General features: G+C 39.5%; 1 protein-coding gene across 1 annotated transcript; it reads left to right on the top strand.

The window, feature by feature from the left end:
• The first annotated feature begins 797 nt into the window (after positions 1-797).
• Positions 798-18151, top strand: tprg1 (tumor protein p63 regulated 1). The gene is made up of 7 exons (XM_086088217.1): positions 798-965; positions 1037-1258; positions 2332-2423; positions 4863-5039; positions 14429-14582; positions 16385-16594; positions 17719-18151. The coding sequence occupies exons 1-6, from the start codon at positions 951-953 to the stop codon at positions 16577-16579; spliced, it is 855 nt and encodes a 284-aa protein (XP_085944343.1). The 5' UTR covers positions 798-950; the 3' UTR covers positions 16580-16594; positions 17719-18151.
• Positions 18152-19206: the final 1055 nt, after the last annotated feature.

The following is a 19206-nucleotide window of genomic DNA, read 5'->3' as shown; positions in this document are numbered from 1 at the left end:
TTGTCAAGACTAGAAAGCTGACAACGCAAAACTTATTTTTGCTACAAAGATGTGTCGAATCTACATTAAATTAGACTCGGAAAGAGTGAAAAGACAGAAAGTGCTTGGGATTTAACTTAAATGGGCCATTCTAGAATTGGCTGACATTTTCTTTCCCTCAACATGAAATTTCAAACAATGAATGCACAAAATACAAAAACATTTACTTGCTGTGTAAGTTATAGTTATATTATTTAAAGTCCCTGTATAAAAAAAAAGAAGCCAAATATCTTAAATGAGGCGTCAAAATCATGAGAATGTCCGCTGAATATGTCACACTGTATACAGTACACCTGTTTGCTCCAATGTGTTCCAATGTACTTATACATAAGCATGCTGTGGTTAGCTGAAAATGCTAACGTTATTTTACTATCATTAGGCCTCCTTTCTACGTGACACTAATAATAAAATAAAATCAATTGTGCGTTGCTTGCTGACTTCCAAGTTGTTGTAATATCAAATCACTAGACACTAATACAACTGAAAACTCTTATTAAATGACTTACCCCATTTAGGTTTTTATTTGTTCGTCTTGTACATCAGTGCAATGGTGACGTCACAAAACGCACGCCTGTAGTGACGTTTGAGGACTACAGTAATTCTTTATTAAATATATGACTACTTATCGTTTTCTTGGGCTTCGTGAATCACTGGCACTCACATGTATGTAAAAAAAAAATATTACTTTGACCAGGTATTATTTTAATTCATCGTGAATAAATCGAATGTTTGATGCTTGGATGATTGTTTGAGCGGGCAAATAGTTTGGGTCACGTGGCAAGAGCCACACCCGGAAACAGGAAGTTCTTGCTGCACCTGTCACAAGTTTCTTTTCTTGAGTATTCCCTGACAGTAAAATCTCGAGGTTTCGTCACAGAAGAAGGAAACTTAACTTTGTCTGTGGTTGTTTTATGTCGTCAGTTGAGGTGAGTTTTGTTGTTGTTGTTGTTGTTGTTTTGGTCATCGCTGTTGTGAACGCTTTTCATTTATCCCAAAGGCTTCCATGGAGGCGGCGGCGGCGGCGGCCCCCGCTCAGCCAGCGGCTTCCGAGTCTCCTGCGGCGGCAACGGCAACTACTAAAGCGGAGAAGCCGTCCGGCGCCGAAGTCGAAGAGCCGGCGATTGAGTGCGCGGCGAGCCGCTGTCAGTTCGGAGACCCCTCCGGAGAGCCGGCGCTCTCTCTGAATCAGTTTAAATGCAAGAAGTTCTTCGTCCTCAGGGTAAATTGTGATTTCATGACATCGAACGAATCTAAATCCCATTTTACTTGTTTGGCTTTTCTTTTGTTTTTACTTTTATTAACAAAGTAGTAAAGTAGCAAACATTTCAACATGTAAATGAGCAATTGTAATATTTATTTTTGTGTGGTTTGTAATGTGTGAATCTTAGTGCCACAGTCAAAATATGTGTACACTCTCCCTGGCGGAGATTCATATTGTCTGCTGGGCGAAGTGAAATGTCAACTAAATATGTATGAATATTTGCAAAGGTCTAGCAACAAAAAAAAACACACACACACACATAGTTTTTCCAAAGAAACTAGAAATATTAGAGAAAAGTCTTGTATTCTTTGATCCGCCCTTGTTGGCGTTGAAACTTAATTTTGCTATGGGTTTGTCCAAAAAGAAAAAAAGACACAGTGAACACGCACTATATCTGTGCCAATCTGTGTGATTGCTGCCCCTTCCTAAAAGGTTTGTCATTTTCGACAAGATGGTGGCAAAACACTACCTGTGTAAATGAAGCTCCTCAAATTTATTCTCAAGCCGATCTCAGAAGTCTTAAGAAGAATTGCTACGCAAACAATAGACCTATTTCTCTAAAAAATAGTGTTCACAAATCTGTAAGTCTGTTAAGAGTTTGTGCTTTTCCTTTACGGACAAACTCCATCCACCACCACCACCTCACAAGTGTGGCATATCAAAATGCTAGAATGCAAAACACTCAAGTAAGCGATAGTTCCCACTTTCTTTTTCTTTTTTTTCTTTTTTTATTATTATTATTTTTTTTCTTTTTTTTCTAAGAGCTCAGTATTGTTCATTCGGAAATGTCATCATCATTGCTCTTTTATTATTATTATTTTTTTTTTAGTTCCCACTTTCTTATGTTAACAGTGTATGATGAGTCTTGTCACCGATAAAAGACGAGGAAAAAGCAAAATGTAGGTTCCAGTGGCTCTATGTTGTTGTTTGTTGCTGTAACATTTTATTTTGTTTGTACTTCCCCCTCCTCCCCCCCCCCCCCCCAACCTGCTTTTTTCACATATGCTGGGTGCGTTTGTTTTTCCATGCAGCCCGGCACGCTGCACCAAGCCATCAAAGAGGTTAAAGTTCTGGTGGAGCAAGAAGTTGACAGCAACGTCCTCGGCATCTGGCTTTTGGCAGAGTGAGTCCAAACACCGACGCACGCGTTTCCTTGCTTCCGCATTCTATCCATTAAATGCAACTATTAAGTTGGAAAAATAACAGAACAGGATGCCAGGAAGTAAACCCGAGTCTGCATCTGTGAGGAATCCAGAGCGCCATAATACTTTGTCCATATTTTGTTAGTCTTGTTGAAGAATTTAATACATTTATTTTTATGTTGTGGGGAGCTCGGAAGCTCTAAACCGCTTTTGATTCTTGCTATTTCTCAACATGCTGCCAATAATAATAATATTAAGTTTTAGGAATTTTTCTGCTCCACTTACATTTGACGTCAGGTGTAGAACTTGTTATCTCTTCTCATCAACGTGAATAGTTTCAGCCTGACAAAATGGAGGCCAACCAGCGATTCCAGAAAGTCACATTGACTTTGCTTCACCAAACCGGTTGGCGGCTGGAATTTTGTTATTCTGCGTTTTCTTATTTCCCCCAATTTTTCCTGTAACTTTCCAACTTCTTTTTAATAGTGGTCCCAATTTGTTTGCCGTTGTTGTCAACCTGACCCCGTGTCAAAGTTCGTCACGCTCACTTTTTTTCTTTCTTATTAGAGCTGTCAAAATTAATCGATAAGTAATCGATTATCAAATTAACCGACAACTATTCTAATCATTTAGTAATCGTTTGGAGCCATTTTTTTTTTAAATTAAAAACTGTCCAAATCCTCTGATTTCAGCATATCAACAGTTAATTCTTCACTTATTTCCGTATTCCTTTATGATGATTCTATCTTCTGTGTTTCATCAAAATAAGACATTTGCAAACATCTGTTTTTACTTTGGAAAACAATGACCAAACAAACCGGTAACATCGTTCAACATCATTTGCCCTTTTTTTTTTTTTTTTTTTTTTTTTTTAGCTATATGAATACAAAGTACAAAATAAACATTAATCACTGGTTAATAAACAGTAATTAAGGAGGATACTATTTTAATAGTCGATAGTGACATCACTATTTCTTATAAGTAATAACCCGACCTTGCCCACGTGCCTCGCAAATGTGAACCCCCGACCCCCCCAATTTAGAACTCAGTGCTTTTGTGTGTATTAAAATATTTGCCAGCAAAAAAGTAGCAAGTGCTTATTAATTTTGAAAGGTGAGTTGCTTAATTTCCTTCTCTTTATTTGCTTAGTTAAAAAATATATAATGGAGCGGAGGCCTTAGAAACACTCGCATGCATACTTTATGATCTTTTTTTGCCACGGGCGTTTTTGTGAAATTTTTCGAGCTTTTATAGTACATAATTGAGCAGACCTCTGATACATGTTTTTTTTTTTGTATTAACCTGAAGCCACCGCGTGCAAAAAATTGACTACGAGCTACTAAAACGCCAGCGCCGGAGTCGTCTTCCAGCCCTTCCAACACAGCACAAAAAGTCATTTTCTCCCTCTTGACGAGGTCCAATTAAAGAGTTTTCAAAGGCAGGAAGAGAAAGCATCAGACAAAACAACATCAATCATTCTGTCAGTGCGCTCTGGCCATTAACGGAGTAGCTAGCATGAGAAAAAAAACAACTGCCGTTTTCGCATTCACCAAATCATTGTTGCAGTTTGCGTTTCCACTTTGGCAATTATTTCAGTAAATCTGTAGCCATCATGCTACGCGATGCGTCTTTATGTTGCCGGAGAGAAACATAGGTAGGTATGTCATATTTTCATGTATTTACTCTTAACGGAGTCAAATTAATAATATGGAAAATGTATTTGATTGTAATCTGCTCTTTAACACATTTAAATCAAACAAAGTAGAGCTGTCAGAATGAATCGATGAATCGACAAGTGATTGATTATCAAATTAATCAACAACTATTTTAATAATCGAATAATCGTTTGAAACCATTTTAAAATTGTCCGAATCCTCTGATTTCAGCATATCAACAGTTGCTTGTTCACTCATTTCAGTAGTCCTTCATAAAAAAAGACCGGTTACCTTCTGTGTTTAATCAAAATCTGAATTTTTTTTTAATCACGCTACGAATACGAAGTACGCAATGATAAATAAACAATAATCAGTGGGGGAATGCCTTTTTTAAATACACTTTAATGCCAAATTAAATCTGATTAGTCGATTAATCGATTTAATAATCGATAGATAAATCGATTCTAAAAATAGTCGATAGTGACATCACTATTTCCAAGGTTAAAAATAAAAGTATTTTCTTTAACAAGCAACATTTTCTTGTGTGATTCCAACTTGACATCATACCAGATGTTTTGCATCGATTTATTGGGATACAACTTCCATAATAAAAGTTGCCGTGACCCGGATTCGAACCGGGGTTGCTGCGGCCACAACGCAGAGAAACTAACCACTATCCGATCACGGCGAGCTATTCCGGCTCACATTCCCACCTGGACTTTGCGTGACTATAACTACAAGTAATGACGGCACGTTTGACTTCAGGGTGGATCACTGGAACAACGAAAAGGAGCGCTTGGCCGTTCTCACCGACAACTTCCTGCTGATCTGCAAGTACGACTTTGTCATGTTCCAGTGCGAGCAGATCCAGAAGGTCCCGCTCAACATGGTGGATCGCATCTGCTGCGGAAGCTTCACCTTCCCGCCCAAATCCGTACTCCAGTAAGTGCGCGACGACGTGATGGAGATGGTTCAGTCGAGTCCATCTCTCCGCTCATCAGGCTCATTGTCAGCTTAGCTTAGCGCGCACACTTGATCGCTGAAGCTCTTTGTTAGGTTTAAGGAGCTAATTAAAAAAAAAAATGGAGGGGGGAAAAAAAGTCTCTGCCTCGAGAGTTTCCAAAATTCCTTGTAATTATCCAGCTCATGCTCCACTTTGTTTTATACAAAGAGACAAAATCCCCTTTGCTTCTACAGCCAAGGGTTTCTTTTTGCATCATACCTCAAAAGTACTAAGGAATGTTGGGAACATACTTTTTTAGTGTTGGAAGAATCAAGTTTTTTTTTTTTTGTCATGAAAAAGTCATACTTGTGTGAAATCTCAACTTTTCACACTAGAGATAGACGGATATGTTTTTTTCAGGGCCGATGCCGATTATTAGTAGTCAAGGAGGCCGATAACCGATATTTGAAGCCGATATTCATTTGAGTAAAAAGGGGGGCAAAAATACAAATGCCAATCTTGACTTTGTTGTAAGGTCTTAAAGCTTTAATGCTTATTCAACAAATTTTCAGACTTTTCCAAATGTAGAAGTTTTTTTTCGTCTTTTTTTTTTTTAAATGCTAAACAATATTCTTCATTTTAAATTTCTAAAAAAAAAAAAAAAAATGTTGAGGGAGCTCCCAAGGTTATAAGTACGTCTTAAAAAGTTAAATGGGAAGTTAGAAAAGAAAATACCATAGCTGTTTTTTCCCAAATTTAAAATATTCTGAAATCTTTCACATTTCTTTGTTTTAATGTCAAACAAAAACAAAAGGTTCAGAAGGTTCCCAGGATCAGCAGCATCTCTTATAAAGTTAACTGAACATTTAAATAAATAGTTCCCCGAGATTAAAATAGTTTTAGCTTTACTTTTTATCTGCAATCAGATTTTGAAAAAAGATCGATACCGATATTCGTCAAAATGCCCAAATATCGGCGCCGATAATTGGGCATGCTGATTATCGGTCTATCCCTATTTCACACTCTCTTACAACTTTCTTTTGCCAAAAATATTACTTTATTCTTGTACGGTTACAGTCTTTGATGGGAAAAAAAGTGGTAATTTTGAAAAATTGTGACTTCTCATGAGATTTCATGTATCGGTAAACATTTTTAAACAAAATGTCACTTTATTCTTAACTTGATTCTCTTGTTGCTTGAAAAAAAAACAAAATCCAATGTTTTTTAACAAGCAAACTGTCCTCAATACGAACTTGTAATTCTGCTACTTTTTTCTCCCTTACAAAAAAAAGGATTAAAAAAAAAAAACTTTGTGATACTTACCACCTTTTTCAATTTTATTCTGGTAGAAATATGACGCTTGTTTTTCTCATCAGTGTGACCCTAATACTTCATGAATCTTCTTTTAGTCTTACAAGTCATTTTGCAAAGTTCGTGTCGTACAAACGCGACATGAGCGTCGATGGGTTCGCGCAGCTCAAACGAGGTGTCGCAAGAGCATGCCGTTTTTTTTTTTTTTTTTTTGTCTGGAACGTTAGGAAGTGCAGAGCTGTCACTTGGAGCTGTCACTTAGCTGATTAGCGGCTAAAATGAACGCGGCCCTTTTGATGTGAACCTTTTTAAAGGCGGCTCGGGGGATAGCGCAAGCGACGCCGGCTAATTTGATGAATAAAATGTAATGCGCTGTGAAGAGCTTAGAGAGCGTCGTCTTTATTCCGGGCTTTATCTCGCGCGCATTCCCTTAAATTATACATAAAAGAGCCGGTGGAAGACGCGCGGGACAATCGAGGGAGAGCGACAGATCCAAGCCAGGGCGGCGTTCTCGCTCTTCTCTTCTTTTGTCCCGCAGGAAGTGTCTTCATTTTGCGACGAGGTCACTCTGTCACCGCCTCTTATTTGGCGGGAAAGTGATCTGCGGGAAAAATGAGTCCTCATCAAGTTCTGCCTATAAAATGTCAACTTTCTTTGCGCAAATTTTTTTTTAAATCCTCTAATACTGTTGACTTTATTTTCTTCAAAATACCCCACAAAGGTAACATTATATTCTCATATTGGCAATTAAAATGTTTTTTTCTAATATTAATTTTTTTCATAAAATAGAACCTTTATCTATAGACTAAGTGCAATTTCTGCAGGAATTGCGTGGGAATGCTGAAAGCTGAATGCTAAGATTTGAACGAATGTGGAAGTAAATTGAGACATAAATTGTGAAATGACCTCCTGGGTACGCAATTTACCAGCTGTGCCACCGAGCAGTATCAGACACCTGCTAATATTGATAAGTCATATGTATGGAGGCGGGTGTGGAAAGCGATACTTAGAAAAAGTTCCATGTCTGGCCCATTGCAAATGAAAGGGGAACAGTTGATATTTAACGTTAAATTGTGTGAATATTGCAAGTAATGTGAAATCAGATGATATGTCGCCCGGGAGGCGGGAATCTTTGAAGCAAGTTGACATTTGTAAATCGCAAGTATTATGTGGCAGTTGTTACACGGCAAAAAAAAGTGTGGAGAATGCTTCAGCATTCCCACAATACAAAACTTTTTTTTTACTGTATACAACTTTATTTTGTGATATTTTCTTAAATAGAATCTTGTTAATAAAAAAATATATATATTTTTTCCCCCTCAAATAAGAGTGACTTTTTTTTGGTCCATTAAATTTCTATTTTATTGAGAAAATACATTTCATTTTAAAATAGTGATTTTTTTTCTTCTTTTTTGAAAATAGGATTTTATTCTTGTAAGATTCTGACTTTTCGTTTTTGACGGATCATGAATATCGGCCAATGGCTTCGTAGATTCGTCTGATTTATTTGCATTATGACTTTTTACTTTTACTAAATTTTCCTTGGGGGGGGGGGAACCCTTTATTCTCATTTCTTTTTTCCCCACCTCCAACTCTGCATCTGTTTTCTCAAGAACAATTTTATTATTAGCATTTTTATTTTCATAAAATTGCCTTTAAAATTTTTTTTGTTTTTCGTAAGATCTTTTTGTCAGAAAACACAACTAACTATATAAACATCATGAACAAATTTGAACTTTTCTCATCCCAATTTTTTTTTTAAATCTTTACAAATGCAGAAGAAAAAGCAAATCCTTTTGCCATTCTTTGGTCCAATTACCCCCCCCCCCCCCCCACACACACAAAGTGCTGAGGGGCGGTGTGTATATTTTCACGTGCACATTTGTAGATGTGCTCAAAGATGTTTTTAAGTGCTGTCTAGACTCGCTCATTACCCCGCACGTCATTCGTCCTCACTGTCTAAAAGCTTTTAAGAAAATATTTTTCCTTACGTTTAAAAAAAAAAAATATATATATATATAACAGTGCACCAAAGAGAATAAAACTCCATTTTGTACTCTACTTCTGAATTCAATTCTTCAACGTACAACGTCAGCGGTGAGTGTCCTGAAGAGAAACGTCAAACATGACAAGGCTGCGCTGCCTGTTGGTTGAAGCTCAACAAGCAGATGCAGTTCACGCAGTCAGCCAGCAGAGGCCCGTAAGAACTCAGCAGAATAGTGAGCCTCGCGAGACGACACACTGGAGTTGCATATTAAGGGTTCAAGGCAGGCTAAGGACGTCAAGCTAGCATTTCAAATGAGCCCGAGTTTGTCGTTTCAGAGTCGTTTCCAGACCTGCTTTCAAGTTTTTAAGTGAGATTTTTCCAGCCATCGTTAGGGTTTCAAAGTAGGGTCTCAAGACAGTGTGAAGGTTCGAGAGAAGGGTTTCAAACCAGAGTTATTGTTTCAAAGTAGAGTTTCTAGCCTGGGTTAGGATTTCAAGTTATGTTGTCACGACAGGGTTAAGCTTTCATGTTAGCATTTCAAATTAGCCTTAGCGATTCAGAGTAGAGTCTGAAGACTGGTATTAGGTTTCAAGATAGGGTTTCAAGACAAGGCTAGCATTTCTCGGCTTGGCTTAGTGTGTGAAGTTAGGGTCTCAAATGTGATTTAAGGGTTGAAAACAGGGTTAGGGTTTTTCAAATGCAGGTTTTGGGGTTTCCAATCGGGACAAACAAACAATGGTAAGGTTTTAAAATGTGTGTTTCAAGACAAGGTTAGGGTGTTTGAAGCCTTGGGGGAGGGTATCAAGCTCGTGTTGGAGTTAGTTGGGTTTCAAGGGAGGGTTAGGGCAATATAATTTGCATTTAAGCCGAGGGCTTGGCAATAAATGGAATTAATTCGATACATCGTCATTCTTAAAATTGAAAATTTGCTCAAATCAAATTTTGTCTTCTAGGTTATTAAAAGCTTTTGTTCTTTTGTTCGGTTACATCCAGATGTTATTGTGAGTTGTAATTTTGCACAAGTGTCAGATTGTCAGAATCCTGGATGGGTGGTTTACAAGACATGTTTACAATAGCTACCAACGACTTCATTGTGGCATTTAAACACAAACTATGAATGTTGCATTTGTGTTAAATCTGATTTATCCATTATTGTTGTCTGAACATTGGGCACATTAATTTTTTTTTTTAATAAATGAAACCTTTAAATAAATGCTTGTTAGATTAAAATCAAGATTTTATTTTTTGCTCATATCGCCCATCCCTATTTAAGCCTGTGTCAAGTTTCACACACGATCTAAATAGTCAATTTAATGTGTTCTTTGACACAAATGTACATCTTGTTGTGAACATGATTTTGGTTAGAAAAGACTTATTCTGTTCTTTACACTTGATGACAGGTAACATTGTTTAAATTTCTCCCATGCACTTTCAGTCCCCTCTCCTGCCAGCAGAGACCGCTGTTGCTCTTGCAAAGCTTCATTCCTAAACTAAGCAATAATTGCAACACTTTTGATTGGCGTTATCTGCCTCCATCTTATCTATTAAATTAATTTGCTTACTGACACCATACCTGCTTTGACCTCATTTGAATCAACGCAATATTAAATAAAATATGATGACATATTAGAACAACAGTTTGACTGCAAAAGCAAGCAACATTAAACATTTACATTCCTAAAAACACAAAGTGCACAGGGCTTTTCCTCCTGAATATTCAGGAATGCATGAATTAATCAAGAGCAATAAATATGTGATGTTCCTGGTGTACTGATCTAAATTCATTCACCTCGAGAGCAGTGCGGGACCCGAACGCATAACCTCGAAATCGAGCTCCATGTACTTAATTTCACCGCCCTAAACTTAACCCGAACATAAGCAAAACACCTAATCCTAAACCCAAAACAAAACCCTGAACCCAGCACTAACCTTGGCCCTTTAGCCCTCAAGCTGACCCCCTTAAACATAGACCTCACACACAACCCCTAAGCATCAGCTCACCCTTACCCTAAACGCTTGCACCTCAAACCCTGAACCTTGGCCTAAACTCCTACTCCCAGGTCTGCCCTCTTTGCCTGTGTTGTTTCTGGCCGCCGCTCCACACCCTGAGTTGCATGCATGCACCTTATGGGTGGCTGACAAAGCTTCAGGCGCTGTTGAGCAATCAGTGCACATTTGTTTGTTCGCCCCAAGACAATGTGGGCCACTTGCCATGACAGCTGGAGCTGCACTCTATTTATCTTGCGTGTTGACTTGCGCGTCCGGAGCGCTTGAAAGCCCACAGGAGGAATTTTTTTTCCTTCTTCCATCACTCGCCCCCGAGCTCAGAATACAGTGTTTCACTTCGTGTATGCGCACACTGCGGATTAAGTGGAGCGCTAAAGAGGAGGTCAGTCAAGGGTGGATTTCCTTACCTTCCTCACCTTCCTCACCTTCCTCACCTTCAGGTGTGTAGGATGAAGGATGACATCATGAGGTTATGGAATCGCACGTCAAATGGACTAAAGGAAAATTGCGGTAGTTTGAATTAGTAGCAATCCTTGATGCAATTGTTAAAAATAACTAACTCATTTGCTCCCAAAAACGAATAAATACGTTCTATTTTAAATATTACCATGCTCCCAAAGACATATTTTTATATTTTTTTGTTTTTTATGCGAGAGCATGTGGAAGGCTTCTGAACTGAAGTGAATGTTTGAAACAATGGTAGTTATTACAAAAACGGCCAGCAGGTGGAGTATAAGAGAGCAACCAGGGCCAATGTTGCAAAAAAAGCTCTTTTCGCCACTGTTTTAAACAGGTTTGTGAATAATAATGAAACTTAGCTATATTCTAATGCTAATTGCTGCAAAATGGAAACAGATAGAAAACCTCTCTTTTTCCTGACGAAAGAAGAGACTATAATCTTTCTTTTGGTAGGCCTTGCAAAATCTGTAAAAATCCAATAAAACAGCCGCGAGCGAAGGGTGTTGCTTCAGTGAAAATGTTAAGATACAGAATTTTCCAAACATTTGAGCTTCTTTTTTTTTTTATGTGGGGGAATGGTAACTATAGCAACATAGCTGTCAAGTCCACCCAGGCTGGGATAGTAGTAAAGTACATTCCTTCAGCTAACACTACATAAATCTAAATCTGAGAGACTGGCCTAAAGCCAAAAATGCAAGGGACGATTTTTTTTACTTTTTTTTGTCCTTGTCCAGCTCTGGCCATGCCCGAAAAGGCACAGAAAGTCTCGGGGCGACAGTTTAGATGCCCCCCTACGCTGGTTGAGCCTTAGTCTTGAGATCCCAGACTACCCGCGCAGTGCATCGGCATTTTATGAATTCACATTTCATATCCATCCTCCCACGGTTTCTAATTTGCGCCTCGCTCAAAGTGCCAGAGGCCAAGGCTGTCTCTTAAGTCGTAGTGAAAGTCCAAAACTCAAGCACCCTCCCACTTTTAAAGCCAGTGAAGACGTCCAAGGCCTCTGGCTGAAAAAAAAAAGCACCGCCCTGCTCCCTGCTTGTTTGGGCTAGTCTGGCTCGCCGTTGATAGCTTACCTGTGGAATTCACAAAGCTCTTTCTTAAAAAATATATCCATACATCCTCATTTACACGAGGGCCATAGCTCAGTGCGCTCACAAAGGCCAATGTGTACCCACCTAACCCCCCGTCCTCACTCGCCTCTGTGGAAATATAATCAGTCTTTTGAGGGGCCGGGCTTTGCTTTTGTGCCACCTTTTACTTCCCCCCCCCCCCCCTCGCAGAAAATGTTCCTGTGGCGGCATTGTCATCGCTAAAAGCTCTTCTGTAAACACATCTGGATGGGCTTGCGCGATGACGTGGCCACTCCCTTGCCCAACGTGGCGTACGTTGGCGAGTGTTGTTTAGCCTCAGGGGTGTTTTAATTGAACCTTGTGCAAGGTTCTGTGTAGCAAATGAGCACATAGCCTGATGACGGATCATTAAAGATCTCCGGACTCTTGGCAAATCGCATGCGTTCCAGCTTACTCATCCGTAGTTTGTGCAACTGTTCACCAACGTTCAAGAAAGTCATTTTTAACCACAATTTCAACTCTTAGGATGTTTAGGTGTTCGGGTTAGGCTGAGGTGTTTAGGTTGCATTTATGTTCTTGAGTTAGGGCTAGGTTTTGGAACAAGGCAAGACTTTAGGGTTTAGGACATTGGTTTTAGGACGGGGTTCACCAATTCCGGCCCTCGAGGTCCGGAGTCCTGCAGGTTTTAGATGTTGCTGCCTATCAACACACCTGATACTAAAGATCGGGATCGTTATCAGGCATGCTGATGAGCGGATTTTATATATAGATCAGGTGTGCTAGTGGGCGGAAACATCTCAAACCTGCAAGACTCCGTCCGGACCTCGAGGACCGGAATTGGTGAACCCTGGTTCAGGAGTTATGGTTACTTGGCTTCGAAGATGTTAGGGGTAGGGTTTAGTTTAACTGACTGGGTTTAGGGCAAGAATTCAAGATGAAATTCAGCAAAACTTTTCCTTTGACTTGCAGCTTTGCGTGACTAACACAATGCCATATTGTCTGTAAACGGTTTTGTTTTGACATTTAGTTCTGTTGTTGAGGGGGCGAGCGGGTGCGCCAAAGCTGATCTAACCGACTAATCAAATGGTATTTATACGAGCGTTGCATAACTTCCAGTCAACAATGCTAGCTAGCTCCAGGCTTTTTAGTCATCTTTGATGTAACTTTTTTTTTTTTAAAACACAATCTTCAAGCCGTCGTAAATATTGTAGCATCGCTCTTGATTTTTGAACTTCCTGTGAACCCCTAACAAAGGTAGCGTATTCCTCCGACATTACGTTCTTTAAGCGTCGGGCCTCGAATACATTTGATGGACAAAACACCATGCAGAGTTCTGAGGAACGTTTCAAAGACTTGCGACTCTGCAAGCGTTCAGTCATCGAAACGCTTCATCTAGCCCAGAGAAGACGTAGCCCGGGGGCTTTTTCATTAAAACCTTTGGTATTTTCCCCTTAAAAAAATGAGCGCGCAGACAGAAGGCAGAATATGACGAATACGCTGTTGATTAGCTTTAAGTCTGAGATCACGCTCACATAATGAGCGTACCCCGGAGGGCGCTGTTGCCATGGAGCACCGACAGATCTACTTGTCCCCTCCAGGGAAATCATGAGGGCTGCCACAGTATATATTTTGTATATAGTATATATTTTTTGGACTAAAACATGAAGAGGATTTGCCTTTCTTGCTATTTAGATTAAACGCCGACAGCAATAGATATTTGCAAACATCTGAGCAACTTCCAGGTATTAGAGCAGCCTCTCCCAAACTTTTGCCACACAAACTGTGAAGCCACACACACACACACACACACACACACACACACACACACACACACACACACACACGATTCATTATCCTGACAAGAGTTGGCACACCTCGTCTCCTCCCACAGGTGCCCTAAATAAAAGTCAAATTGAAGCCGTTTTCACTCATGAAAACATGTAAACGAAACTAAAACTAATAATGCTAAAAAAATTTAGAATAAATTTGTGGTTTGGAGGATGTATAGATGCATGGATATATGTAAAAATATAAAAAACACTGGACAAAAAATGTGCCAAAAAACAACAATAATACAAAAAAAAATATTAGAAAAATAAATATATGTTCAGATCTACAGATTAAAAAAGAATACACAAATATTAGAAACAAAAGTGGCAAATCCAGGTCCAGAAAATAATAACCCTGCCACAGTTTGGCTTTAGCCCCTTGTGCTAGCTAGTTTGCTCCCGAGCAGGTAAACAAGGACCCGGGGAGCTAGCTAGGGAGCTCGCTAGCTAGCACCTGGGGCTAAAACCAAACTGTGGCTGGGTTTTTATTTTCTGGACCTGGATTTGCCACCTCTGATTAAAAAGAAATACATACATTAGAAACTATTACAGAAATATTACAGGGTGAAGCAATTTCAAAAAGGAAAAAAAAATACAGAAAAAAACAACAACATATTACAAATAAAATATAGGAAAAAGTACAAACATAATCTTACATAAAAATACAAACATTAGAATATACCAAAAATAATAATGGAAATGATGTTATCTTGTCTAACCAGCCGTGAAGGCGAAGGCTTGCGGGTCTTCTGGGACCGCCTGAGCGAGCCGTCCTTCGTTACCTGGTGGAACCCCTTCGCCACCGACCTGCCATACGTCACTTTCACAGAACACCCCGTGAGGAAGATCAGCGAGGCCTTCGACACCATTTGCGATGTAAGTTTCCAAAGACGATACCACTGTGCTTGAGAAGCGTAGCCTCACCTTGGAAGTCGGATTCATGTCTTTTTTTTACACTATCATTATTAAGAATGCTAACAAAATGTGTCTTTTTTTTTTTAACTTTACATAAAGCAATAATGGGAATATGATGCACATAGTTGTCTGTCACATGAATGAATCACCGTGCAATCACCATCCAGCTTAGATGTTTTACTGTTTGCTTTTTATGCTTCAGTGAGATGTTTACCCCACACTCAACTATTCTATTGGGTCATTAAAAAAGAAAAGAAAATAACAGCATGATGAAATCTTTTATACGGGTAAATGATTCATCTCTGGTAAAACTGACATGGTCTGGAATTCTCCATGAGTCATTTAACCAATAAAGGGCATTCAAATACGAATAATAATGCGTACGCCAGTTTTTCAATATGGCTACTGTATACAGTAATTATATATGACCTATTCCTTCTTTTACATTTTAAGACATTTTGCCATGAGATCAAGGAACGTGAAATAGAAATTGAAAGTCAAAGCAGTCATGCTTTGCAAAGTTAAGCGGCGGTTTCATTATGGCCAAGGTGAGGAATTTGCTAATTCGCATGAGGTGGAGAAGAGAATTGAGCAATCACAGTCATAGCCCTTGAGCCATGTCACAACATTTCAGCTCAGTACGGGGACGACTTGGTGGAGGAGGGGGGGGCCATTTGTTTGGCAGCGTGCTTACGGGTGGCAAAAGACGCCTGCATGGCAGCCCTTCTCTGGCATTTGACAAAGGCAAACTGATTTAGCGTCATAGAGGTTGCAAAGTTGTTGTTTGTTATTTTGTTTTGATCCATTTCTAAAGCCCCAAAATAACTGTTTAAAGTGGTTGTGAGCTCATGAACCAAAAATGCTAATGTTATGTTTGAAATTTAGGTAGTGTTAGAGTAGACAATATTAAGTATTGTACTCTTTGCGTGTTCAATTAACTGAATGGTGAGATCCTGGTGAAGAAGTCCCTTTGCAAAGGTAAATAATTATCAGAAGCTTCTGAAGACAAAAGGCTGATGACACTGAAGCCGTGTTCTATCAGGTTGTCTGTCTCGTCCAACGTGGGGCATCAATACTTATACAAAAGTGGGAGAATACGAAAAGTCTCCTCCCATCAGCCCACAGTACATTTGTTTACAACTCAGTGAATACAAGAGAATCTGTTCCCATGGGTATAAATCAGATTAAAAAAAATACAATAATAATAAGCCTGACTCCCTTCCGACCAGCAGAGACCGGCCCTCCCATTTAGAGATAGCGAATAAATATATAAACCCGTTGCCCTTCTCATGAAAATAACACAGATAAGAATACAATTCTATTCATTGAGCCATACTGCTATAACTAAATCCAAAACGGCTAAAATATAAATTAAAACTGAAAAACAATGTTAATAACTCATCAGTAGCTAGGTATTTTCCACAATTATGTGCTACAAAAAGATTTGAGAGATTTGACGTTGTTTCGCTTCCAAAACGCCGAACAAACCCTGGATAAATACAGGCTCCTTATTAATGTAAGCTACAGTTGGACTCATTCAAAATGCTAAGGCTAGGCTAGTAGGTTGAGGCTTAGTTTTCCCACCACTATTAGCCTGCTAAGCTAACATGGCTAGCAGTTTTGGTCGTAGTTGTAATGTTTATATAGGCCTTATACCTTTTTTTAGCTTTTTCGCATTTGCCTTGTTTAGCATCTCTCTTTAGCATGATTTCCACGTGTTCTGCCATCTGTCATATCTTACCGTGTGGCCGTGTCCTTCGCAGATGGAGAACTTCCGAGAGCAGCTCAAAGAAGCGGCGCAGAAGGCCCACAAAGCCAAGCCGGTGCCTGGGAAGGCCAATGGCGTCCTGCTGCTGAACCAGGACATCTGCGTCAAGGCCTACTTCGGCTTCATGTCCTTCCTGGGCAACACCAACAAACTGGGCTACTGCATGGCGCGGGGGAACCTCGGCTTTTAGAGCTGGCTTTTCGTGGTACTTTTCATCCATTTCCTCCCTTTTCTGCGGTTAAGTTTGGTCGGTTGCTCGCTCAGGAATCAAACTCTGACGCGAACCAGATCAGCTGGTCGATTCCAAACCGTCTTGGCATGGTTTAGTTTTAGAATGTAAACAAATATACTTGACAGTTTTAGAATGTAAACACATATACTTTACAGTGAACCCCCTCTTCAAAAACACTACTCATCAAAGGAGCTTAGCAAAATATAAAAAAAACAAAAAAAAAAAACTATTAACCCTTTGGGGAAAAGAAGACAGTTCCCCTTGTAGTTTCCATGGTAGTCCTTTACGTTAGCATTTGCTACATGCTCTTTTGGTTAGCATCTACTACTAATTTGTACGTGTCGCTGATATTCTTTGGTTGTTAATTTACTTTTTTATTTATTTAGATATTTTACATTTGAAATAAAATCTGGAAAATTAAAAAAAATATATATATTTTGCTCGTCTTAATTTTTTTATTATTTTGTTTTCTAAATAAAAAAAAAAAACCAGAGAAGGCCAACTTAAATTGTTAAAGACTTGTTTTGCTTTCTTTGGTTTGCGATCGACTTAGGGAATCGGATCCTCGTGTCACACTTTCTTCTTCTACTGTTTACTGCGTACTGATATGCTAATTTGTCTCTCTATGCGATTGGTACTCCTTTCTTCCTCTGCGCATCTCAGATGAAAAGTCGCTCCTCTGAGAAAACCACCCCAAGCACACAGAGGGGGGATGTGGTTGTCACTTTAGCTTTATAGGTATAAACATACAATTGTTTGTATGTTTTTACACAGATACACTTGCGTGCTTTCACTCGGTGACGTGTTTGTGTCTGCTGAGATTCCTGGCAGCAGCTGTTGCAATTACACCAAACATTAAGCTCGCCTTATCACAAATATACAATTGTTTGTTGTGCAACTTTTACACAGATATTTCTTCATCTACAAAGGAAATTTTACTAGTTGACCAGTATTTAATGGGCGATGCTCTTTTTATACACGCAGTGCAAATGTCTGACTCATGCAGCAGCTTCTTAAAAGTTGAGCTGGCCTTTTGATCACAACCATACAATTGCGTTGTGTCATTTTTACACGGAACTTTTGTGTTTTTTTGCTAGGTGACGCTCCAATTGTTTCCCGACTTTGGCGACAGCTGCCCGTCCCACTTTTACTCGACATTGAGCCGCCTTGTGCTAACAAACAAACAACTGGTGTGTATTTTTACTTATACTGTTTTTTTTTTGTTTTTTTTTACACGCCGTTACTGACTGTATTTTCTCGTCCTTGCTTCTGTGTAACTTAAACTCCTGGGTTTGTAGTAAAGATCATGTCAAATTGGAGCACTAATAAGTTCAATTTTAAGTTCAATCAAGCCTTGTCGTTTACATTCTAAGTAAACGAGGGATATTATAGACAATTGTTTTTAGCTAGATTATGACACAAGTTTGTCGTATTTCTACGAGGGTTTCGCGGATATACTGTTTGTGTTTAATCACTTGTCAAAAAAAATAAAAATTAAAACAATTAAAAAAACAATTAAAAAAACAAAACAAGAAAGTTGTCTGTTCTTGATGCAATTTGATTGAATCTGTCACTTCACTGTAGCTAATTTGTTGAATATTGAATTGATACAATCACAAATGATGTGTCCACGACACCCCCAACCCCAAACCCCACCCGGTTCCAGAATTCTGCGCCCACAGTGCTTCCATGACTGACAAATTCAATTCAATGTGGACAACGTCAAGCCTTGGCCTCAGTCTCTCTCTCTCTCTCTCTCTCTCTCTCTCTCTTTCTGGACAGGAAACAAGGTTAAGTATCTTAACGAGCATGTCGTCCAGCTGTAGCTCCACAAGGCAAAGTAGCAGGTAGAGTTCAGCACCCGGGTATCGAGTATCAGCACCTGAGGGGGGGGGGGGGGCACAGAGGGGGGTTTAACCTGTTTCCTCCCAAAGTGAGGTCGCGTCTCTCATTGCGGGATCAAGCTCTTTGCTTCTTCGCTGCGCGGCCCCGAGCTTAACACCTTGTCCATACATCTTGTTATGCGTCTCCTCTTCGGGTTGTAAAAAAAGATGTTCACCACGCCGACGTCGACTTGCGCCCATAAAAGCCCTCAAGAAACCTGTTGATTCTTCAGTGAACGGCCCAAAAGTTGGATCATTTTTTTTCTGTCAAATTTAGAGAAGTACATGTATTAAAAAAAAACAACCACGTAGCTGCTTTAAAGTCTGCTAGCTTAACGCTAATGCTCAATGTCGTCTTACAGTGTAAATTGCTCAGTGGTTCGATGAGAGTCGGGTAACAAGCAAATGCACTCGCCGCTTTCTCCGTATTTCGAGAATTTTCTGCTCCACTGACACATTTTTTTCCCCTCCCTGTATTCACGGCCCACGAGCGACCTTTCACCTTCCTGCTATTCAAGAAAGTCTTCAGGACTTTTTGCGTTAATCTGGCTTATGCTCTGCTAGCAACTCTTCTGTTTCCCTCCTCCTCTCGCTACACTTTAGCCTGTGTTTTACTCGCTTGCAAGCACTTTTACTTGCTGGCAGATGTGACTTAACTTGCAGTGAAAGCCATGTAGGTTAAATCTGGGCGGGCGTGTGGGT

The sequence above is a fragment of the Leptonotus elevatus genome, chromosome 11, assembly GCF_054856555.1.
Source record: "Leptonotus elevatus isolate MCC_2025b chromosome 11, RoL_Lele_1.0, whole genome shotgun sequence".
NCBI lineage: Eukaryota > Metazoa > Chordata > Actinopteri > Syngnathiformes > Syngnathidae > Leptonotus > Leptonotus elevatus.
This window is presented reverse-complemented; position numbering and strand designations above follow the sequence as displayed.